Genomic DNA, 26,467 nt, shown 5'->3' with positions numbered 1-26,467 from the left:
GATGGTATCCCGCTCGAAGGTCGAGTAGAGTGAAAAGCTGACATTGACCTAGTTGGTCTAGAATCTCTGTAATATTCGGTAAAGGGTGGAATTCGTTTAAGGTAACATTATTTAATGCCCTGAAATCTATAACTACTCGAAACTTTTCCTTCCCTTACGCGTCTGCCTTTTTTTTCACTAATAAGAGTGGTGCGTTAAACGGACTCGTACTCCGTTCTATGATATCGTTTTCTTCCATTTTCGCAAGTTCTGCTTCAATTATAGGTAACTGCGCATGCGGTAACCTATATGGTTTCCGATGAACTGGGGCTTGGTCAACAGGTAATTTGATTACGTGTTCCGCCGCTGTTGTCATAGCTAAATAATCGTTCTCTGAATAAAATATGTCGGCATATTGCTCACAATTTTTTATTATCGTTTCGGGTTCTTCTGTACTTAAATGGTCGCTCCTAATAAGACTTTTTATTTTATCTACGCGTGCATTATCATGAACTATATTTTTTATTTCATGATTATCTGTATCCACGTCGTATTCATATGATATTTTATTAATCTGAGCTACTTTCACTTCCTGTGTTACTTCTGATATGTTTAATGCACTAACTGTAATCTTGCCATTTTTAACCGTATTATATATATTTGCGCAATACACATCCTCTGATAATTGTTGTTTATTTATTAAAATATTTTTATTTTCCATATTGGGATCTGCAATCGGTATGCAAACCACCAATTATAATTATAATTTTTGAACAAGTCAAGATCATCAATTTCTAAATTTACTCAGAAACAATATTTTTAAAAACTAATTGTCATACAAATGATTCTCACTATACTCAATTATGCATAGTTTTTAGTTAATATTTCTTTTGTTGTAGTTTATACGAAAACCGTGACTTTCACAAACCTTCTACCATCATACGTTTTAGTTATAAACATTCATAAGTACGAATGATTGGATAAAGTTATAATTTAACCATAAACCTTTAAAGTGTTCATATACAATAGATGTTACAAAACAGTAATTAGAAAAATAAAATAAAATTCTTTATTAAAATGTCATATCAGAATTTTCCAATTTTTGTATACGAAGTACACTATATTACTGTAAACAAAACCTGTATAATAAAGACAAAATTTTCAAAAAACACATACATTAATTCTAAAATAGTTTGACGTGTTTATAAATAATACATAGGTAATATCATAAAAAAATACCAATTAAATAACACGACAGATCGTTTATTCGTTTAAACGTACAAGGTTCGAGCAACAAAGGTGTCCGGGGTGCGCATATTATTATTATAATATGCTTCCGGCCCTAACAGCCTTATTTCATTGAGAGAATGTTGCAATCGCATGACGTGTTCTCTCCGTTTTATTCACGTACTATATATCAAATCTTTGTTCACTAGTTTCAATTGTGTATTGCTAATTTTGATATTAGAGCGAACTGATCCTTTATTAAATTTTAGCTAAGAAGATTATCAAGTATCGCTCGTTGGTATTTTACAATATATACATTTTTAAACGAGTTACGGAACTCATTTGCAATTTTCAAATATTTTTAATTTACATACTCATAAGTCATTCAAAAATGACGAGTTCACACCACAAACAATGCATCGAAATCCTTCAGCTCCACTGGGTCTCATGTGTAAGCGTTTAGCTCACTACGCGAACCATTGATACACTGAACCTACTCGATGGAGTTCTGCGACGCAGGTGTTGTAGGTAGCGAGTTGACAACTTTATATGGAGGTGTAATTTAAAAGTTTTAATTTAACAAATAAAACAAAGTGAAAAAATACTAATGGGCAGAATGGGCTGTAAAAAAGACGGGGGAAAGTAATATGGTTATGACAGAGGTAACTAGGATATGACCAGTTTTGCTGAACCTTAGGTTAGAATAGGGAGATTTTGAAGATTTATGATTCGGCCGGTTCATATTGACCACTTTCCTCTTCACGGAACTCCATTTTTGACAATATTAAGATAATAGGTCTCTTGAAATTTTATTTGCCCTACTAGATTTTAGGATTTCGGTGCTATGATTTATAGCTAGTTTTTTTTATTCATAAATTAGTCATTTTTGAATAATAATTTTTTTTCATAAATAAGTGATTTTTCAGTAAAAGTCTCATAAGTAAGTTGCTGAAAATAGCGTACATTCAAAATATATTTTTATAAGAAACTTAGAATATTGAAAAAAACGACATCATCACGAAAATTTTCAAATTAATTTGAGTTGAAAATATAATATTTCTCTTTATATTTAAAACGTAATATCAAATATTAGATATCTTAAAAGCTCATATTTAAAACTATTGTCAACATTAATATACATTTTTTGACAGTCGACATTCATAAAAAATAAATTTTCGAAAATTTTATATGATTCTTAAAGCATTAAATTTAGTTTGCATTATCTAAACATACGATTATTTTCAAAGTATATCTATATAATGGTACCTAATAATATTTGTTTTTTTAAGAACTTCACTTGAAAGGGTTATCAGTGTATAGTTGTCTAAGTCTAGGATTTCGGTGGCATATTCTTCATTATTTTATTTCTAATGTTAACTTAGAGGTCAAATTTTTGAACAAGTCAAGATCATCAATTTCTAAATTTACTCAGAAACAATATTTTTAAAAACTAATTGTCATACAAATGATTCTCACTATACTCAATTATGCATAGTTTTTAGTTAATATTTCTTTTGTTGTAGTTTATACGAAAACCGTGACTTTCACAAACCTTCTACCATCATACGTTTTAGTTATAAACATTCATAAGTACGAATGATTAGATAAAGTTATAATTTAACCATAAACCTTTAAAGTGTTCATATACAATAGATGTTACAAAACAGTAATTAGAAAAATAAAATAAAATTCTTTATTAAAATTTCATATCAGAATTTTCCAATTTTTGTATACGAAGTACACTATATTACTGTAAACAAAACCTGTATAATAAAGACAAAATTTTCAAAAAACACATACATTAATTCTAAAATAGTTTGACGCGTTTATAAATAATACATAGGTAATATCATAAAAAAATACCAATTAAATAACACGACAAATCGTTTATTCGTGTAAACGTACATTGAACTCCTACAAGTAATGTGGTATAGAAATTTTAATATTTAGAGATATATTTGTTTTACTAAGACTCGTCCACAAAAATATCATCTGTTAATAATAAAATGGCTATACTGCATTAATTATAGAAATTCTATACACATGTATACGAATAACTAATTATTTTTATGTATTGTAAATAAACGCGTCAAACTGGAATATATGTATGAGATTTGTGAATATATTGTCTTTATTATACAGGTTTTGTTTACAGTAATATAATGTACTTCGTATACAAAAATTGGAAAATTTTGATATGAAATTCTGATAAAGATTTTTTTTTTCTAATTACTGTTTTGTAACATCTATTGTATATGAACACTTTAAAAGTGTATGGTTAAATTATAACTTTATTCAATCATTCGTACTTATGAATGTTTATAACTAAAACGTATGATGGTAGAAGGTTTGTGAAAGTCACGGTTTTCGTATAAACTACAACAAAAGAAATATTAGCTAAAAACTATGCATAACTGAGTATAATGAGAACCATTTGTATGAAAATTAGTTTTTAAAAACATTGTTCTTGAGTAAATTTAGAAATTGATGATCTTGACTTGTTCAAAAATTTTGCTACTAAGATAATACTGAAAATAAATCGATGAAGAATATGCCACCATCTAGACAAATATACACAGATACAAAACTTTTTCAAGTGAAGTTCCTATAAAAACAAATTTTATTTTTAAGTACCATAATATAAATTCTTTGATAATAGTCGTATGTATAGATAATGTAAAATAAATATAATGATTTAAAACTCAGATAGAATTTTCGAAAATATATATTTTATGACACGTCAACTGTCAAAACATTTGAATTGTTTGGTTTAATGTAGAATATATATATATATATAAGTATGAGGTTTTAAGGTACCTAATATTAAATATTAAAATTTTAGAAGCAAAAAGAAATAAAGAAATATTTTATTTTCAACTCAAATTAATATGAAAATTGTTGTGAATAATATGGTGATTTTTTAAAAATCTAACTTGTCCATATGAATATATTTTGAATAAATGCTGCAATTTTTCACACCCATAATTTAAGAAGTTAAATTACTAGTAGGGCTCGGATTTAAATGTAAAATAGATTATTACGTTAATATAGTAGTATAAACAAAAGAAATCTACGATAATAATAAAAAAAAATGTTTAACATAATATAGTGGGCTTTACAAAACGATTAAATAGATAAAATTATTAAAATATACATTGAATCATATATTATGTTGTAAAATAATTAACATTTACTAGAGCCACAACAAATCATAAGCAGGAAGAACTTCTTGGTCCTACTCCACAATGATTTACGTGGTCTTGCAATAACCGGGGTTATCGTCGGCTCCTTTGCAGCACCATCAATACAACCGACATCTGTTATCAGTTCCAAGGAACTCACCGATTCAGACAGTTTTAACAAGCCGCCTACAGTCTCGACCTTACCACACTTTATAGAAATATTGGACATCGATACTGCTCGACTGCAAGGGGTCGAATCCTCGAGAACATCGATTTCAGACGTTGGCTGAAGCAACGGCTTGGACGAGACAAGTTCCATCTCGCAATTTTCTGAAATGGTAGGCGTTATTTTTTCCGTATCCAACAATAAATTATAGTAACAAAATATCATACTTTCATCGAATATCGGAATTAGTTCTGCTGGCGGTTCGTTTGCAGTTGAGACTGAATCCTTCTGCGTCGTACACGAGTCACTGGACAGTGTATTAATCTCGATATCCTCGGGGCAGTCCTCGGTGACAGAAGATGTATGAATCACTGGCATATTTGGCATTGAATTACATAAATCCGCGGGCCCATGACTTTCCAGTTCTGTTAGCTGATTTGTACGGATATTATGGAAAATCTGCAACATAAGATCGGTCGTGGATAGCACTAGCGGATCGATGGCTGAAGACCTCTCCGTCTCTGACACTGAGCTAAGTCTTTCGGGCGTCTGCAAATCATCTGAACTTTCCAAAATGTTCTGTTGTTTTCCTTGAAGATCGATGGAAACTTCATGCATCTGATCATTTTTGGACGATGCGTTTTCATTATAATCGCCTCCCGACATATTCAATTCGCTGTTAGACGGGTTCGTTAAATATTACGTTTATTTGTGATTAATTAAATTAAATAAACACTTAATGTAATACGATAATTGTATAGACACAAAAATACGAATATACTAAAAAACTTTTAATTAGAAATTAACACAATAATATATAATATGTGACTGTTTCAACTAGAATATTATGAATGAAAAAAAATATGAATGTATTTATATCAACACTCATTTTTACCATGGCAATAAGATTATTATTTATTATAATAGTAAATACTAAAACTCTTATACATTTTAACATTATTTATATTTTACTTACCAAATCTATCTAATTGAACCAAACTTAATTTTCTTATCTCTTTGGTAGATAATGTTAAAATGTATAAGAGTTTTAGTATTTACTATTATAATAAATAATAATCTTATTGCCATGGTAAAAATGAGTGTTGATATAAATACATTCATATTTTTTTTCATTCATAATATTCTAGTTGAAACAGTCACATATTATATATTATTGTGTTAATTTCTAATTAAAAGTTTTTTAGTATATTCGTATTTTTGTGTCTATACAATTATCGTATTACATTAAGTGTTTATTTAATTTAATTAATCACAAATAAACGTAATATTTAACGAACCCGTCTAACAGCGAATTGAATATGTCGGGAGGCGATTATAATGAAAACGCATCGTCCAAAAATGATCAGATGCATGAAGTTTCCATCGATCTTCAAGGAAAACAACAGAACATTTTGGAAAGTTCAGATGATTTGCAGACGCCCGAAAGACTTAGCTCAGTGTCAGAGACGGAGAGGTCTTCAGCCATCGATCCGCTAGTGCTATCCACGACCGATCTTATGTTGCAGATTTTCCATAATATCCGTACAAATCAGCTAACAGAACTGGAAAGTCATGGGCCCGCGGATTTATGTAATTCAATGCCAAATATGCCAGTGATTCATACATCTTCTGTCACCGAGGACTGCCCCGAGGATATCGAGATTAATACACTGTCCAGTGACTCGTGTACGACGCAGAAGGATTCAGTCTCAACTGCAAACGAACCGCCAGCAGAACTAATTCCGATATTCGATGAAAGTATGATATTTTGTTACTATAATTTATTGTTGGATACGGAAAAAATAACGCCTACCATTTCAGAAAATTGCGAGATGGAACTTGTCTCGTCCAAGCCGTTGCTTCAGCCAACGTCTGAAATCGATGTTCTCGAGGATTCGACCCCTTGCAGTCGAGCAGTATCGATGTCCAATATTTCTATAAAGTGTGGTAAGGTCGAGACTGTAGGCGGCTTGTTAAAACTGTCTGAATCGGTGAGTTCCTTGGAACTGATAACAGATGTCGGTTGTATTGATGGTGCTGCAAAGGAGCCGACGATAACCCCGGTTATTGCAAGACCACGTAAATCATTGTGGAGTAGGACCAAGAAGTTCTTCCTGCTTATGATTTGTTGTGGCTCTAGTAAATGTTAATTATTTTACAACATAATATATGATTCAATGTATATTTTAATAATTTTATCTATTTAATCGTTTTGTAAAGCCCACTATATTATGTTAAACATTTTTTTTTATTATTATCGTAGATTTCTTTTGTTTATACTACTATATTAACGTAATAATCTATTTTACATTTAAATCCGAGCCCTACTAGTAATTTAACTTCTTAAATTATGGGTGTGAAAAATTGCAGCATTTATTCAAAATATATTCATATGGACAAGTTAGATTTTTAAAAAATCACCATATTATTCACAACAATTTTCATATTAATTTGAGTTGAAAATAAAATATTTCTTTATTTCTTTTTGCTTCTAAAATTTTAATATTTAATATTAGGTACCTTAAAACCTCATACTTATATATATATATATATTCTACATTAAACCAAACAATTCAAATGTTTTGACAGTTGACGTGTCATAAAATATATATTTTCGAAAATTCTATCTGAGTTTTAAATCATTATATTTATTTTACATTATCTATACATACGACTATTATCAAAGAATTTATATTATGGTACTTAAAAATAAAATTTGTTTTTATAGGAACTTCACTTGAAAAAGTTTTGTATCTGTGTATATTTGTCTAGATGGTGGCATATTCTTCATCGATTTATTTTCAGTATTATCTTAGTAGCAAAATTTTTGAACAAGTCAAGATCATCAATTTCTAAATTTACTCAAGAACAATGTTTTTAAAAACTAATTTTCATACAAATGGTTCTCATTATACTCAGTTATGCATAGTTTTTAGCTAATATTTCTTTTGTTGTAGTTTATACGAAAACCGTGACTTTCACAAACCTTCTACCATCATACGTTTTAGTTATAAACATTCATAAGTACGAATGATTGAATAAAGTTATAATTTAACCATACACTTTTAAAGTGTTCATATACAATAGATGTTACAAAACAGTAATTAGAAAAAAAAAATCTTTATCAGAATTTCATATCAAAATTTTCCAATTTTTGTATACGAAGTACATTATATTACTGTAAACAAAACCTGTATAATAAAGACAATATATTCACAAATCTCATACATATATTCCAGTTTGACGCGTTTATTTACAATACATAAAAATAATTAGTTATTCGTATACATGTGTATAGAATTTCTATAATTAATGCAGTATAGCCATTTTATTATTAACAGATGATATTTTTGTGGACGAGTCTTAGTAAAACAAATATATCTCTAAATATTAAAATTTCTATACCACATTACTTGTAGGAGTTCAATGTACGTTTACACGAATAAACGATTTGTCGTGTTATTTAATTGGTATTTTTTTATGATATTACCTATGTATTATTTATAAACGCGTCAAACTATTTTAGAATTAATGTATGTGTTTTTTGAAAATTTTGTCTTTATTATACAGGTTTTGTTTACAGTAATATAGTGTACTTCGTATACAAAAATTGGAAAATTCTGATATGAAATTTTAATAAAGAATTTTATTTTATTTTTCTAATTACTGTTTTGTAACATCTATTGTATATGAACACTTTAAAGGTTTATGGTTAAATTATAACTTTATCTAATCATTCGTACTTATGAATGTTTATAACTAAAACGTATGATGGTAGAAGGTTTGTGAAAGTCACGGTTTTCGTATAAACTACAACAAAAGAAATATTAACTAAAAACTATGCATAATTGAGTATAGTGAGAATCATTTGTATGACAATTAGTTTTTAAAAATATTGTTTCTGAGTAAATTTAGAAATTGATGATCTTGACTTGTTCAAAAATTTGACCTCTAAGTTAACATTAGAAATAAAATAATGAAGAATATGCCACCGAAATCCTAGACTTAGACAACTATACACTGATAACCCTTTCAAGTGAAGTTCTTAAAAAAACAAATATTATTAGGTACCATTATATAGATATACTTTGAAAATAATCGTATGTTTAGATAATGCAAACTAAATTTAATGCTTTAAGAATCATATAAAATTTTCGAAAATTTATTTTTTATGAATGTCGACTGTCAAAAAATGTATATTAATGTTGACAATAGTTTTAAATATGAGCTTTTAAGATATCTAATATTTGATATTACGTTTTAAATATAAAGAGAAATATTATATTTTCAACTCAAATTAATTTGAAAATTTTCGTGATGATGTCGTTTTTTTCAATATTCTAAGTTTCTTATAAAAATATATTTTGAATGTACGCTATTTTCAGCAACTTACTTATGAGACTTTTACTGAAAAATCACTTATTTATGAAAAAAAATTATTATTCAAAAATGACTAATTTATGAATAAAAAAAACTAGCTATAAATCATAGCACCGAAATCCTAAAATCTAGTAGGGCAAATAAAATTTCAAGAGACCTATTATCTTAATATTGTCAAAAATGGAGTTCCGTGAAGAGGAAAGTGGTCAATATGAACCGGCCGAATCATAAATCTTCAAAATCTCCCTATTCTAACCTAAGGTTCAGCAAAACTGGTCATATCCTAGTTACCTCTGTCATAACCATATTACTTTCCCCCGTCTTTTTTACAGCCCATTCTGCCCATTAGTATTTTTTCACTTTGTTTTATTTGTTAAATTAAAACTTTTAAATTACACCTCCATATAAAGTTGTCAACTCGCTACCTACAACACCTGCGTCGCAGAACTCCATCGAGTAGGTTCAGTGTATCAATGGTTCGCGTAGTGAGCTAAACGCTTACACATGAGACCCAGTGGAGCTGAAGGATTTCGATGCATTGTTTGTGGTGTGAACTCGTCATTTTTGAATGACTTATGAGTATGTAAATTAAAAATATTTGAAAATTGCAAATGAGTTCCGTAACTCGTTTAAAAATGTATATATTGTAAAATACCAACGAGCGATACTTGATAATCTTCTTAGCTAAAATTTAATAAAGGATCAGTTCGCTCTAATATCAAAATTAGCAATACACAATTGAAACTAGTGAACAAAGATTTGATATATAGTACGTGAATAAAACGGAGAGAACACGTCATGCGATTGCAACATTCTCTCAATGAAATAAGGCTGTTAGGGCCGGAAGCATATTATAATAATAATATGCGCACCCCGGACACCTTTGTTGCTCGAACCTTGTACGTTTAAACGAATAAACGATCTGTCGTGTTATTTAATTGGTATTTTTTTATGATATTACCTATGTATTATTTATAAACGCGTCAAACTATTTTAGAATTAATGTATGTGTTTTTTGAAAATTTTGTCTTTATTATACAGGTTTTGTTTACAGTAATATAGTGTACTTCGTATACAAAAATTGGAAAATTCTGATATGAAATTTTAATAAAGAATTTTATTTTATTTTTCTAATTACTGTTTTGTAACATCTATTGTATATGAACACTTTAAAGGTTTATGGTTAAATTATAACTTTATCCAATCATTCGTACTTATGAATGTTTATAACTAAAACGTATGATGGTAGAAGGTTTGTGAAAGTCACGGTTTTCGTATAAACTACAACAAAAGAAATATTAACTAAAAACTATGCATAATTGAGTATAGTGAGAATCATTTGTATGACAATTAGTTTTTAAAAATATTGTTTCTGTACTAAATTAGAATGCAGTAAGGAGGAAAAATTAGTTATTTTTAAACAATTTCATGATTCCTTACTAGGAGGTCACGCAGGAATACATAGAACATATAAAAAAATTAAACGGCAATTTAACTGGCCAAATTTAAAGCAGGAAGTAAAAGATTACAAAAAAGGTTGTGCTTCATGTCAGGCGAATAAAACTACAAACAAACATCACAGAAGTCCTATGGTAATCACTACGACAAGTTCTAAACCATTCGAAAAATTATTTATGGACATTGTAGGACCATTAATAGAAACTGAGTCAGGTTTCAAGTACATACTTACTTTTCAAGACGATTTGACGAAATATTCGTTGGGGGTACCGTTACATGACCACACGGCGAATACGGTAGCGAAAGAATTTGTTACTAAGTTCGTATGCGTGCATGGAATACCTCGAACGATTTTAACAGATCAGGGCACTGATTTTCTTAGCAAAATCTTTTCCGAAGTATGTAAATTACTAAAGATTAACAAAATAAATACAATTCCTTATCATCCACAAACCAACGGTAGTTTAGAAAGGTCACATAGAACTTTAGCCGAATATCTAAGACATTACGTAGATAAAGATTTAAATAATTGGGATCAGTTACTGCCTTACGCACTATTCGTATATAACTCGACAGAACACAGCGCAACTAATTACCAACCGTATGCGTTGTTGTATGGAAGAGATTTAGATATACCACTAAAATTAAAATGTAATCCAGAACCTAGATATAATTATGACGATTATGTATTCGATCTAAAACAGAAAATGCAAGAGTCACATAAAATCGCGAGAGAAAGATTAATACAAAAGAAAATAAAATCTAAAAATCATTATGATAAAAAGGTTCACGGTGAGGACTTAAGGATAAAAGATCTAATATTACTTAAAGATAAAACCCAAAAGAATAAATTAAGCGCGTTATGGAAAGGACCATATGAAATTCTAGAAGTGCTAGATAGTGAAAACGTGGTAATAGCACGAGGTAGACAGCAGGTCACCGTGCATAAGAACGATGTAAAGAAATACTATGAGACCATAGTATAAAGTAAATATGAAAAAGAAAAATAGATAGTTAAATATTGTATAAAGAAAAAGTGGTAGACATAAGTAATAATAGAGTAGTACATGATTAGTGAAATTAGGTATAGATATAAGTATTAAATAAGATAAATTGTGTTTTAGGATAAGAGAAAGAGATTTTATGTTTGAACTGGAAATGGTGCTAATTAAAAGAGAGCACGAGGCCCAGAATAAAATAGAACAAGATAAATTGTCAAAGTGTTTAGTTAAACATTTAAGTGAAGCAAATCAGAGTATGGACGAACCGTTTAGCAGGACTGAATTAGGACGTAAGACTACAGCAATCGCACATCTCGACACCTCCTACGAAGAAGGACGTAACTCAATTTTTTCATTTTTTGGTTTATTTCATAATCTGATAGCCGTTTTTTTTCTTTATCTCCGACGAAAACGGCAATAACTCAACTCTGCCAAAGAGGTTATAAATCAAATAAAATATAAACTCCTATTATTTGACTTATTAGCGAAAAAGGACGTAAGTTTAGTTACGTCTATTTTTAAATATAAATTTCCGTCGAATAAAGACGTAACTCGGGAAAAATGGAAAATATTAAATAGTATTGTTGTTATGATCGTTCTAAAATTAGAAATACTACAACAATTAAGATAATACAATTATTATAGAATGATAATGATTAATATCACTAACCACAATTATTATTATTCATATTGGTATACAGCAGTGTTGTTACAGCATTACTTATTTTATTAAATACAAACTAATTAATGTTATTATATATTTTTTCGTTTGAATTTCTTGTGTTTTTGGTAGTTTTTTGTACTTAATAATTAATATGGATAACCATACACCAATATTTATTAATGAAGATGACACGGTAAGTTTCTTATTCTTAAAACTATTGTGCCTAAAATCTAATGACTAATATTATATTTTGATATTTTACTTTTTCACATTACAATATAAGTGAAAATACAGTGACAATAAAAATATAATGTTATTAGATTTTAATTGTATGGTAATTTTAAGTAATTTAGTTATTGTAGTTTATTTATTTATTATGATTTTATTTCAATAAATTATTGTTAATTTTTTTGAACAGTATTTGTCATCGGGTGAAACTGAAAGCATACTGGATACTTATGAATATGGAACTATAAGTAGCGATGAAGTAAGTAAATATTTTTAAATTGTAACCAAGCAATAACCCACCTGTATCAGTGTCATGGTACTTAAAATAATTTTTCTAATTATAAATTTATTTCAGTATAATTATGAAGATGAAAGTATAACGTATGATAGCGATAAAGACCCTGAATTTATACCAGCTATTATATCAAGCTCAAGTTCTGATGAAATCTCATCAAATACTGCAACCCTCACTGTAAGTATATTATTGAGTTTATTTTATTACAATGATTATAATATTTTGTTATTTATAATATCCCTATTATTTTCTTAAGTATATTGAGCTTTTGGAACTCAAAGCTAATTTATATTTTACTGCACTTGTTTATTTCTATATACTGTAAAAATGGGTGAATAGAAACAGATACACCGTTCACTTGTTATAATTATTATCTCTAAATCTAAAATATGGATAACACTTTAGAGTACATGAAAATGTGAGTCTTACCAAGCACCTACCACAAAATAGAAATTTCAATAATTACCCAACTATAAAATTTAATTTTATAAATTTTTTAAGTGTGATGTTTCTATTCACCTGCATGTGTTGGTGAAAAAACTACCTATTTAGTTTTCATAGGATTTGTTATTCAATTCTAATGAGGTTGAATAGAAACTTAATTTGGAATTTCAAAAAAAACCTTTGAAATTATTCAATTACAGCCATTATTATTTACATTTTCAAAAATTTTCATAGAGTATTTTATTTTAAACAAATCATAATATAATTTATTCAGCATTTGAGTTATAATAATTTGGCCTAAATTAACATAATGTTTAATCATATTAATTTATAAATCTACATTTCAAACAATTATAATATTAGGTATTACAAAAACAGTATTTTTTTGTATCTGGAATTATATACTTTGGCATGTTTCTATTCACAATACAAAATGTTTGTATATGGAAAACTATAAAAAATAATTTTTCATGCCTTGAAATAGGTGTAGGTATCTCTTATTAAGACCTACCTACCTATGTACCTACAGCTAATTACATTTTATACACAATTATTGTAGTTTTTTGTTTGATGTCAACAGGTTGAGAATGCTGTCATTGTAAAAAAAAGAACACGTAAAACAGGCATGGAAAAATCTCCAAAAAGAAAACGTAAAACAAATAGAAAAGAATGGAATGATGTTAAAAGTAAGCAACTATTGAATGCTGGGGTTGAACATTGTAACCGGAAGGGCAACATTATAAAGGCAAAAAAACTGGGACCACCTTGTACAGATAAATGTAGAATGAAATGTATTGACAAATTGAATAATGATGTACGTAAAACCATTTTTGATTTGTACTGGGGATTGGGTACTCATATAAGGCAACGTGATTTCATAACTAAATATGTAAAAATATTTGAAAAAAAACAAATAACTATCTCAATAGCGTCGCAGTCAAGAAGAAACAAGTCTAGAAAATATTATTTACCAATCAACAATTTAGAGATTCAGGTTTGTCAAAAAATGTTTTTACAAACATTGGCTATATCCGACAAAGTTGTTGATAATGTTTGCAAAACATTAATAACATCTCCAGTTTTAAATACAGATATGAGGGGAAAACATAGCAATCGACCATTATCTATAAAAGAAGATGTTAAAAATGCTATTAGGAAGCATATAAATAGTTTTCCTATAGTTGATTCTCACTATGTTAGGGAAAACACAGCAAAAAAATATCTTGAAAGTGGTCTCTGTATTTCTAAAATGCACAGGTTATATTTGGAATGGATTTTAGATGAACCTTTGATTAATTCCAATAACAGTGTAATAAATGCTACTTTAAGACAGTATACTGATATATTCAATACTGAGTTTAATTTGTCTTTTTTTAAACCTAAGAAAGACCAATGTGATGTATGTGAGGTATACAAACTGGCTTGTCCTGAAGAAAAACTTAAACAAAAAGATTTATATGATAAACATTTACTAAACAAATCATTAGCAAGAGAACTTAAAAAAGAAGACAAAAGAAGGGCATTATCAGATCCCACATTTTGTGTTGCCGTATTTGACCTACAGAAGGTATTGACAGCTCCTCAATGCGAAGTCAGTAGTTTTTATTATAAACGTAAATATGCAACTTACAATTTCACTATATTTGACATTGGAAAACGCCAAGGTTATTGTTACATGTGGACTGAGTCTGATGCTAAACGAGGATCAAACGAAATTGCTACATGTTTGTTAAAGTTTATGACACTTATGAAGGACAGTGGCATTAAGGAATTCAGTTTTTATTCTGACAACTGTGGCGGTCAAAACAGAAACCGATTCATTTATTCGATGTGGGAATATGCATCTGCAACTCTTAAAGTTACCATTGTCCATCGATTTTTGGAGGTGGGACACACCCAAAATGAAGGTGACAGTATGCACGCTACAATAGAGTGTGCTAAAAAAGGTAAAGTAATTTATGTACCGTCTCAATGGGTTACATTAGTCAGATGTGCCAAGTTGAATAAAAATTCATATTTGGTTTTTGAGATGTCAAATGAAGATTTCCTTAACTTCAAACCCATGGTTGAAAATGCAGATTTAAATTGGAAAAAATCAACTAACAACAAAATCATTAAATGGAATAACATTAGAGAAATATCGACATCTTTTGAAATGCCTTTTACTTTAAAAATTAAGTATGAGTATTCGAACACAGATTTTGTCATAATGGATATGATTTTAAAAAAAAAACCAGGGAGACATCAAGCACGGACCCATTTCCCAGTAAAAGCATATAACTCTAAAATTCCTATAGATAGACTTAAATTGCAAGATTTGTTATCTTTATGCACTAAAGGACTAATTCCATCGATGTATCACAATTTTTTTAAATCTATAAATTTTTAAGATGTTATTGTTTGAATATTATTTTATTTACATTGATCACAATATTATTACATTGAGTTTTAAGTTTTTATTATTTTTTTTTATTTTCATAATATTTTATTTTGTGATCTTGACAATGAAAGGACTGATTAATATTGTTATAACCTAATATTAAGTATTTTATTTTTAAATTATCTAAGTTTATTGTTAAAAGAACATTACTTTTTGTCATATTTTTTTTTCTAACATATTTTATTTCGTTTTGTTGACAGTAAAGGAACTGATATTATTATTATTATAACTTAAGTATTTTATTTTTTAATAATCTATGTTCGTTGTTATAAAACAATACTTTTTTAGTAGTATTTTTGTATTTACTTAATACAGAACATTATGGCATTGAGTTGAAAGTTGTGTCATTTTATTTCATTTAAATTTTTTTTTTTGTTAATATTTACAGTGAAGGGACTGATAATATTATTGCGGCATTGATTTTTAAGTTTTATTATTTTTAAATTACCTTAATTATTTGTTATTAAAAAAATTAATGATTTCTTGGTACTTAATAATTAAAGAAGGAAAACTTAAGTTTCCTAATGAAAGTTTATATATAATTATACTCAGTTATGTTTGCATATTATTTAATTTTATCCTCAAATAAAGATATAGTTGGCTTTATGTCTTCATTAAAATAGTTCTTTCCTCAAATGAATCGACTTAATATCATTATTTAAATCAAGATACGTCTTCATGAAAATTAAATATTTCCCACGAAAAAAAACTTAACTTGAGTTACGTCCTCGTTAAAACGAAACATTTCCCACTAAAAAAGACTTAACTTGAGTTACGTCTTCATAGTCTCAAAAAAAAAAGACGTAACTCAAAGACTTAGGTCAACAAAAGGTGATTAAACAAAAACAATACATTTCCAGCAAGCTACAAAAGAAATAAAAACTAATTAGAAAAAAGAATTTTAAAAACAATCACCATGGGAATAAGAATTTAATTCCGAAAACATTTTAACACTGTCCTGAAAAGTAGTGAATATTGAGTTACGTCCTTCTTCGTAGGGGGTGTCGATCTGTTGTGGGATTGTACGAAAGGGGAAGTAGGAATAAATGAAACCTGTTGCGAATTAATGTACTTATGTATAAACTGGCTAATGGATCCAAGAGGAATACTGGATTATAAGAGAAAACCGTTACTTAGGAGGAGTGATAGATTGCGTACCAAACGAAGAGAAATTAAGCGTATTTTTAGATGTAAGGAAGTGTTAAGAGATACTTGTTTAGGACAATTAGAGTTAAGTTTAAACACATAATTAAATAATTTAGATAAGGCATATATAGAGGAATATTTAGCACATGGGGATAAAATTAATATAATCGTACTATGGAACGGACATTCGGATGTAAGGGTATTACATAAATTAAAAATAGACCCGGTTCCGGTTCTTAACATCACCTGTTACGACACGAAGTTCGACCAAAATTTCAGTATAAGGTTAGAAAAACTAGCAAATAAAGAGATAATATTCGAAACTGATATCGGAAAGTTCAATAAAATAGGGAGATTACTGAACCTCCAAGAAACTCATGATGTAGTTTGTAAAAAGACACATAATATAACACATGCCCATGACCTACGGACTGATGTACAATTTACGAAGTGTATATTCGATTACGTAATCAGAAAAATGGGGTATAACAATCTAATAAAACATTTTAGATAAAAATAGGTAGAAAAAAAACATATAAATATATCCTATGTAGAATTATTAAATATAATAACGTCATAGTGGAATAAAGAAGTAATTTCAGTTCAAAATGGTTTACTATGGATAGACCGCTACGACTCAAGAACTATGAAAAAGAGTTGTAACGGATACGTCCATATGTTAGAATTGATCAAGACCACCGCGGTAGAAAACGGGATAGTATAAACTGGAATATATATATACACTTAAAACGTATAGAATGTATGGTTAAGGGAATTACATTAAAGGGATAAGTTAATTAGAGGAACTTTATTAATATTGTTATAAGAAGAAAAAAAATGAAACGAAAAAAAATAATGTAAACTTCGGTTATGGGAAAATATTATTATAAGTATTATAGGACAATTATGTTAATCAAATAAATAAACGATTTATGGAATATAAATGTACTACTAACACAATCTTTATTATTATATAAGTACAAACGGGAAAAAAATATATTATTAATATAACTATTAACCAAAAATATATTAAATTATCTAAAACATTAATATTATTGTAACCTAATCATTGTAAATGCGATAAGTATAATATAGATATATATACATTTTAATCATTGCATGTAAAACTACGAAATTGTAAAACATATGACATTTGAAGTTGTACACAAGCTAAAAATGTGAAGTAACTGTTACAATGCTATTTAAAGATTTCTGTCTTGGGGACAGAAACCTTTTTTTTAGGGGGGAGGTGCAATGTTCTGACGTCCCGCTAAAACACATAAAACCGCATATGTGAGTGTCCCTGGGGCATATGATTTTACCACCGATCACATTGTATCAAATCTCGATAGCCGGTACGAGTAGAATATTAAAATAAGAGAAGCTCATTGTACGAAATTATCGTGTTGGCAGGAAATCATTTAGATACCTAATTAGGGCATCGGGTTTATTGATATTAGGCGTGTGTCACGAATAGTAGGATGTGACCGAACGGCCGCACGAGCGTGGGATGCTACGGTATCCTATAGTGATACGCATATCCGCATTTGCACGACTAGGTAATGGACACATACTTATCTTATCGATAGGAGAGGAAACACAGGGAGTAGGACTATCTAGACTATATAGGAGAGCCCCGATTAGACCCAATTCAGACGTGAGCCACCAGAGTCAGAGCAAGCACCTTCACGCCAGACACCAGTCCAATTTAATTATTCGGACTTAGAATATTTTGCAACTAAATCAGTTGTGCAGTAAAAAGTGTTTTATTTACATAATAATCAAATAAATATCTAATAATTAATCACAAATTAAGTTGTTATACTTATTACACTCAATCCATCTACCTCAACACAAGTCGTTTGTCCTCCTGTATGCTGGGACGCTACAATACTGATACTTATGATGTACTGTTTTCTTTTTTTTTTTTACCTATTCAATAAATATTGCTTTTGACTGTTTGAAGTACGTATTGTTTTGTCCTTGGTAGCCTAACCTCTGTTCAAAATACATATTTTAAATTCATGTCGACGGTGGATCTTTCAAATATCCCTACAGGTATGACAATACCCTTATTTGTGGTATAATATATTATTGCCGTTAGTATGTAGGTTAATTGGTGGTTTAGCTAATTAATGTCAAGTAACGTGGGAACAAAACTGTTGTTTGTCGGCGTTATGAAAGTATATACTGGTGATACATACAATAGTTTTTAAATAACGCTTTGGTTCGTCGAAATTGAAGGATGCAGTTTTAAATATTACTATTGATAGTTAAGGTAGATCTTATAGTAGTAGCCTATAAAGTGTACATATTTGTCGTACCTAATTAAAGCAGCATATTTTGGTAAGTATATTTTAACATTATTAGCTCTATTAATGCCAGTATGTATTGCTATATTATGAATATCAGTATGTACTGCTACGTATGCAGTAATTAATATTACTGTTGATACTTAAGGTACATTCTATGAGTAATCAATAAATTGTACACATTAGTGGTAATTAAATAGCTACTGAGTTACGCCAATAACAGCATATTTTGATAATTATATTAATTGTTTTTTTCCATACATTCATTCTCTTGTATGATTCTTTAAAAAAACTGCAACATCATTCAATAACACAAATAAAGAAGCAGCTTGTAATGGTGATTTTGCAGCTGCATACCCTGAAGTTCTGTGAGAGGCGAACATCGACTCTGGAAAATTGAAACATCCTGCAGTTATCAGTTATCAACTACCAAGTATTTGCGAAATACATACTTCTTGTATTATGTAATGGTATTTATTACAATATTTTTTTAATTAAACAGTAGGTTTTTTCAATATTTATGAATTGTGTATACATATTGTCAGAATTTTTCGAGCTTAAAATAACTTTCAGGGCGCGCTATATCAACCTTCTGCATATCCTGAAAAAGAGGCCTGCGCACGCCTATGGATGACCTTTTAGTATATTAAGCCATTAAGGTCTATGGTTTTCCCCCATGATAATATATTGACAACGATAATCTCATTCGTGGTACCACAGAATATATAGGTAATCTTTTTAATTTTTAAATTGTTTTATATAATCTGTGGTGATACCTTCATAAAATAATGCAATATGCCAATTATATACCTACTATCATTTATCAACATCAATTTTTGGCTTTTGAATTATGCCTTTATGTTTATGCTTTTTGCTTTTTTGCTTTTTGCTTTTTACTTTATATTATACTCGGTATAGTGTGCCAGTTTTATTACTTTATAGAATGAAATTTCCATTACATAAATCTATATGTAATTTTAATTTTATTATAACTATCTGTATTTTGGAAAAGGTCCTTGGAATAACTTATTTTATTTCAAAATATCTTCAAACAGAAAATATAGATTTAGCCATTGCAATAGAATCTGTAGAATTCACAATTCAAAAATTACAAGATTTACGAACGGAAGAAACTTTTGTTTCTATATTTCATCGTGCTTGTGAAATTGCAAAAGAAGTTAGTACAGCACTAACCATACCAAGAGTAGTCGGGACTCAAAAACATCGAGAAAATTATGACATACTCAATAATGACCATGTTTCTTACTACAGTCAATCATTATATTATCCATTTTTAGATGATATTTTAGCATCATTTAATGAACGTTTTAAAATAAACTCTAATATTTTTGTTTCTTTATCTTCTTTATTACCAAGCAAAATTGGTAATTTATCATTTAGTGATATATACAGCCAGCTATTGATTTTTATGAAGAAGATTTAAGATCTAATAATCAAAACATTCACATGGACTTATTAAAAAATTAATTTGAATTTTGGAAGCAAAAATGGTCTAATGAAGAAAATGACTTACCAAAAAATGCATTAGACACATCATCAAAATGCCTCGAAGATTTATACCTACATATAAAAATTTTACTAAAACTTTCTTGCCTGTATCAAACGGCGTAGGTTGAAAGAAGTTTTTCTTCTTTAAAAAGAATCAAGACCTATTTAAGAAACTCTACCGGCGAGGCAAGATTAAACTGGTTAGCACTTATGAATATACACAGAGACATACAAATTGATACAGATACTATTTTAAATATGTTTGCGTCGAAAAAAAAAAGGCGTTTAGATTTTAAATTGTGACAATTTACATTAATATACCTATTGAATGCATAATACATTAAATACTTTGTAGGTATATATATATATATATGTTTTTAAATTATTTCCTATTTTCCTAAAGAGTTAAGTATGAATGTTTAAGCCCCCTCCCTCCCTCCTTCCCGAAAACAAATCCTGGGTACGGAACTGTTTTACATGAAAAATGAGAAGTTCATATTAAAAACATTATAATATTATTATAATAAAAATTGTTATCTAATCTCTAACAATAATTGATGTAGTTTCGTCTAATAAATATAAATAAAAAGTAAAAATAACTACATAAATAATTTTGATATTTTATAGGTCATATTATATTGATCCTGGAATTCCTGGGATTTCTATGTGGCTTTTTATTAAACAAATATTTTATATTCCACTTATGATTTTTATTTAAATATGATTTTTTATAATTTGAATCACAATAAATTACTGGAGATTTCGCACGGATGTGACGATCGTGCGAATTTCGGCGATAGTCGTGCAAATTCATGCTAAATGCGTGCTAAATGATGGTGTGGTTCAATTTTATAAATTTGAAAATTTTCACTCTGGGGCGATGCTGGCGAAACGCCCAAATTACTGGAAACGATTTTGCACGAATGTGACGTGCTTTGACAGTGTAAATTTTGTTTTAAAAAGCACTGTTTATGATTAAACTATACCGATTATACTAATTATGAGTGCATGAGAAATCTTTAAGTTTTACAATTATTTTTATAACTTATTTATGTTTAATATTTACTTATTTTTATTCTATACACTTCATTTTATCATTTATATTATGTTGGAGCACAAAGAATCAATTCAAAAGTTTTAAGTAGATATAATATATTTAATTATTATTCATTACTTAAGACATTTTGTTTTACAATCAACTTGTCTTACTAAAAGTCAAAAGAACATTTTACTCTTTAAATAGTTGTAATAAAAATTAGCACAGTGTTTTACTCTTATAGATAGATGGCAATGATTTCTGCTGTATACACATTGTACAAAGTTTTATCAATAGATAGCGTTAATAATTTCAGTTATACATTATATTTTTGTAATATTTTATCACAAAATCTTATTTGGTCATTTTTATAAATTTTCTAATAATTAAAAGCATTAAAATAAAAAATATTCACATGACGGGTTTAACCCACAATTGTTTTAAACCAACATGCAAGGCCGTTTTCATTCAAAATGTAATTAAAAAAAAGTCTGGCCACCAGGCCACGACACAGAGCTAAAGTATTGAGTCCTCATCTCATCTACAGTCCTAGAATCAGGATAATAGTGTTTCATCATTGTATTTTTTAAATCATAAAAAATTATTTATTTAAAAATCTTAAAAGAGGAAGTTCTGATTTACACATGAGTTAGGGACACTTTTAAGTACCTACTAAGAGATTACTAAATAGACTATTTCATAAATAAATGATTAGATTATTCCGAATCATGCATATAAGTATAACAACAGATAACAGATTATATTGTGTAAAATTTTCAAATAAAACATAATATAGGTAGTGACTTTTTCAATAGTTAACACTTATAATCGGTACATTTTTGTTAAAAAAAAATAATGTTATTACTTATTTTGATGTATTTCTAACACTATACTTAATATTTTTGAAAATAAAAATTCCTTTTCCTTAGGTGCACTATTTTATTAATGTGACTTGTATATATTTTAATTGTAAAATTAACAATATTTTATAACAATCATCAAATTCAAAAGTAGAATATTTTTCTAAAAATAAAATTTATATCTAAACAATTATTATTAATACTAAACTATAAATATTTTGCTTCAATATTTGATACGTGATAACACTGATTACGCGAAAATTAACCCCGAAAAAATAAACCCCAGATAATCCACTTACAAAATGGAAAATACCAAATTTTTCCGTGTTTTAGAGATTATAATTATAAATTAGTATAAATATAAAAATACAAGTTTAGCTATTTAAGTAATATCAAATAAAAAGTCAATCGTAGAAAAAAATATATAAATATATGAAATAAAAAAATTAATTTAATAATATTTTTTGTCATGTATAATTATAAACACCTATAGCTTATAGAGTATTACATAGGGTAGGTATACTTATTCTTCTAATCCGTAATCACTGTAAATAGTATATGATATACACATTACACAATACGTATCAGTATTTGACAGTATAGATATTAATATAATATTATTGTACATTACATAGGTACTATGATACTACTGATATTGTAGGTACCTACCTATACACACTCTTTTCAAATTTTTTCGGGATTATTTTTTCCGGGTTTATTTATTAGGGGAATCTTAATATATATATGCATCGAAATTATTATAAAAATGTTCTGTTACATATTATGAAATTAAAAATAGTTCAGTTTGTTGTAATTTAAAAAATGTATTATTTTTATGATGTTTTTCGAGTACATGAATCATTGAAAAAAAAAAATAATAAATCAAAATCGTTTGTAATATTGATGGTTCAGTTAAATATACAGTTAAAGAATCACTCTGTACATTATTCGTTAGTATAGTAAGTTGTCTATTGCAAATTATATAAGATTAGTCATATAGAGGTAATTGTAATACATGCTTTCAAGTTTAAATCATTATAACCAAAATAAATAGATTTTTCTATGAATGGCAAGAGACATGAGTCATATACCTTTTTTCGTGCAATCAGTCATAAATTATTGGGAACGATGAACAATCACCTATTAATAACAACAAAATATGTATTTTATACCTCATAAAGAAATTAAATTGAATGATTTTGTACGAATAATGAAAAGTTGTTTATTAGTTTGGTTCTATATAAATTTGAAGTGTATATCTTGGCATTAGACTAATCGTTTTTCCTATAAATCTTCATACCGATATATACTTACCTATACTGTGTTTGGCTAGGGTGAATTGTTTTTTGAAATAATTGACGGTCTACAACTCTGAAAATTGGGAACAGCCAACGATTGACAAAATAAATTATATATCCCGGAGAAGATTGCCTTTTTGGAACAACAGAAAAATAGTAGTGGAACGTCTGTTATTGTAGAACCTCAAATCCGATATGCCCTTATTATTTGGTACTTAAACTGTCAAATGAACAATAATATTTTCGCAACTACACTTGATGGTATTTATATCGAGTGGTCGTCAATAACGTTGAAATACCGAATTTATTGGATATATATATTTTAGATTCTGAGCGGAGCGATGACTGTATTGATTTTAACATGATGTGTGTTTTTTTTTTGTGTCTGTCATCACGTTTTGGGGCAGTAAAAGTGCTTCGATTTTTGACTTCAATACCTCGTTCAATCAGAAAGTGAATCTAGTTGGTTTTTTTTTTTTTTGGGGGGGGGGTGGTCAAAAGGAAAAAATTCTTAATATTTTTCTAAATATTCGGGGTAAACAAACTAAAAATTAAGGGGAAAACGGGAAATTTTACGCACAACCAGTTTTCGACAAAATCGATTCTGGTTTTAGATGTAACTTTAAAAAAAATGACTATAGATACATGAAAGTTTTACCGAATGCTTATATAAGTATATTCTATCCACCATGCAATTTTCAAAAATTTTCGACTTAAGTTGAACTATTTATAGGCAATAGGTATATTATGCAATTTTCGATCATTATTAGTTTTTTTTCAAAATTTATTTGTTGGGTAGAAAAGCTTGAAAATTTAATACAAGGTTTCTAACATATTTCTACAATAGGAGTTGAAAAATAAAATAAATTCTTAGTCACAATTTTTTTATAAGCATTAAAATTTAGAATTTTGACAAAATACATAAAAATCACAAAAATTCGCAAATTATTTTAAGCTAAAAATTCATAAAAAAATTTCTTTTTATATCTAAGCTTTGAAAATTTAATACAAGATTCCTTACAGGTTTGTCAATCTTTATCACAAAAAAAATGTCCACCGGAAATTAAAATTAAATTTTTCACTGGATTTCACTTATAGCGATTTTCTTATAATGATATAACTCTAAAACAAATGACCGCAGATACTTGAAATTTTCACTGAATGTTTCACTGATTGCGTAATACTTTATATGAAATTCTTAACAGTTTCCATAGGTTTCTATAATTCAAAGTCCATGTCAAATGAATTCGACACTCAATTTTAATCTACCGAAACTTAAAGTTGTATTTAATAAAAATTAATTAAAATGCTTATTCATGATATTCTGAGTTATTAGAACGGATTAATTTTAAAACAAATACGGAAAGATCACTATATAAATCTTAATTATATCCGAAAAACTTACTAAAAGTACCTATTAATTTCTTAATGCAATATCTTAATGTACCTAGGTATAACAGTAGAAAATATATTGATTTTTTCAATCTATCTTTCAATGAATTTTCAGCACAATATTATAACTGTCTAAAACTTGTTTAGTCTTGTTTTTTATTTTTTTTATTTATTTAAGCCTTAAAAATTAAGGTTATTGGCTAACATTAACATTAATAAAGATACGTCGATACATTATATAAGGTTGTAATGTTTAGTTCTTTGTAGAAATTTTATAATTATGTTGCTGTAGTTTTCTAAACTGAGTGGTCCATAGTATAGTTTTATTTATTAATTTAGCTTATCCTTAATCTAACCTTAACCTAACCTTATAGGTACCTACTTATTAATAATACCTATTATATTCAGTTTTAATTTAAAATTATACTTTATTATAAATCTTCATCGGTATTAAATATTAGTAGGAATTTTGGTAAAAACGTCCGGTATATATATCTTTGTATATACAATATAAAATAAATAAATAAATATTTTAAAATTTTAAATAATTAATTTACAAGAAAAAAAATTGCAATTTTTATAATTGCTAAGTCATTGCAGCCTATATAAAAATATCATAATCACAGTTTTAAATTTTTAATGTATGTTAATAATACCTATTTAATACTGATTAGAACGTTTGATTTTGCATCGCTTGCTATTTTTTTTTCATTTAACCTAATTATATATGTATATGACTTTCTTACTCAGATTTTTTGGTGGTCTATCAAATATTATAACTATGTTTATTACATGGCATCACACAGTCCTGGAATTGTATTCTGTAAAAAAATATTATTATTATTATTATTATTATTGTATATCTCACAAACTTAGGTATATGACATGTGTATGCTTGTAAAGTTTTGTAATAATAAACATTTTATATTTTTCATCATCAACATTTTTAAATATTTATTTTAACTTTTGGAATTTTATTGATAAGCTTGCAATATTTCTAAATGGAAAGCAAACGGTGTTGAAATCATTTTTAACTTTATGCTCTATATTTTTGGTTTTATAATACTGTCTTATCTAATTGTCTTGTAAAAGAAAATGTGTTTTATTCATCTTAACCCAACATTAATTTGAAAGGATTGGTCATTAGCGTCTTAATTGCTAAATAATTATTTATTGCATAACATTTTGAAGGTATATACAAATTACATTTTGGTTATATAATTAATATGACTAAATATTTTTTGAATCATTTAACATTTTAATAATTTTTTCAGTATACCTACCTAATATTTTTTCAGACTTTCAGTAATTCTTTATATTTTATTAACATAATATTTGTATAATAAATGTCTATCAAAGGTTATCGATCAAAATCAATCGATATACCTACCTAGTTTTGTCGTGTGATTGATGATTGAAAAGTGCATAATAAATTAATGACAAATATTGA

The 26,467-nt window shown here is 27.9% G+C and overlaps 1 protein-coding gene, 1 long non-coding RNA gene and 1 pseudogene across 2 annotated transcripts in view; 2 read left to right on the top strand and 1 right to left on the bottom strand.

Moving 5' to 3' along the window:
* The window catches only part of LOC149057058 (uncharacterized), a 36,656-nt gene extending 10,817 nt beyond the window's left edge, over positions 1-25,839 (bottom strand). The window contains exon 1 of the long non-coding RNA XR_016190726.1: positions 25,764-25,839. This is a non-coding gene — a long non-coding RNA (uncharacterized LOC149057058). The remainder of the gene's footprint in view (positions 1-25,763) is intronic.
* LOC149057060 (uncharacterized) lies at positions 14,275-15,442 on the top strand. Its single transcript, XM_089224742.1, has one exon. The coding sequence runs from the start codon at positions 14,700-14,702 to the stop codon at positions 15,411-15,413; it is 714 nt and encodes a 237-aa protein (XP_089080868.1). The 5' UTR covers positions 14,275-14,699; the 3' UTR covers positions 15,414-15,442.
* Positions 19,866-20,734, top strand: LOC149057059 (52 kDa repressor of the inhibitor of the protein kinase-like; annotated as a pseudogene).
* Positions 25,840-26,467: the final 628 nt, after the last annotated feature.

Source organism: Diuraphis noxia, unplaced genomic scaffold, assembly GCF_037042655.1.
Source record: "Diuraphis noxia isolate RWA-SAM2 unplaced genomic scaffold, SU_Dnox_SAM2 contig0003, whole genome shotgun sequence".
Classification (NCBI taxonomy): Eukaryota; Metazoa; Arthropoda; class Insecta; order Hemiptera; family Aphididae; genus Diuraphis; species Diuraphis noxia.
The sequence above is the reverse complement of the archived record's forward strand: the minus strand, read 5'-3'. Positions and strand labels throughout refer to the sequence as shown.

Bases quoted from the DNA above. Each gene is read 5' to 3' on its own strand.
- LOC149057060 (XM_089224742.1), top strand. From the start codon at position 14,700: ATGTGGACTGAGTCTGATGCTAAACGAGGATCAAACGAAATTGCTACA.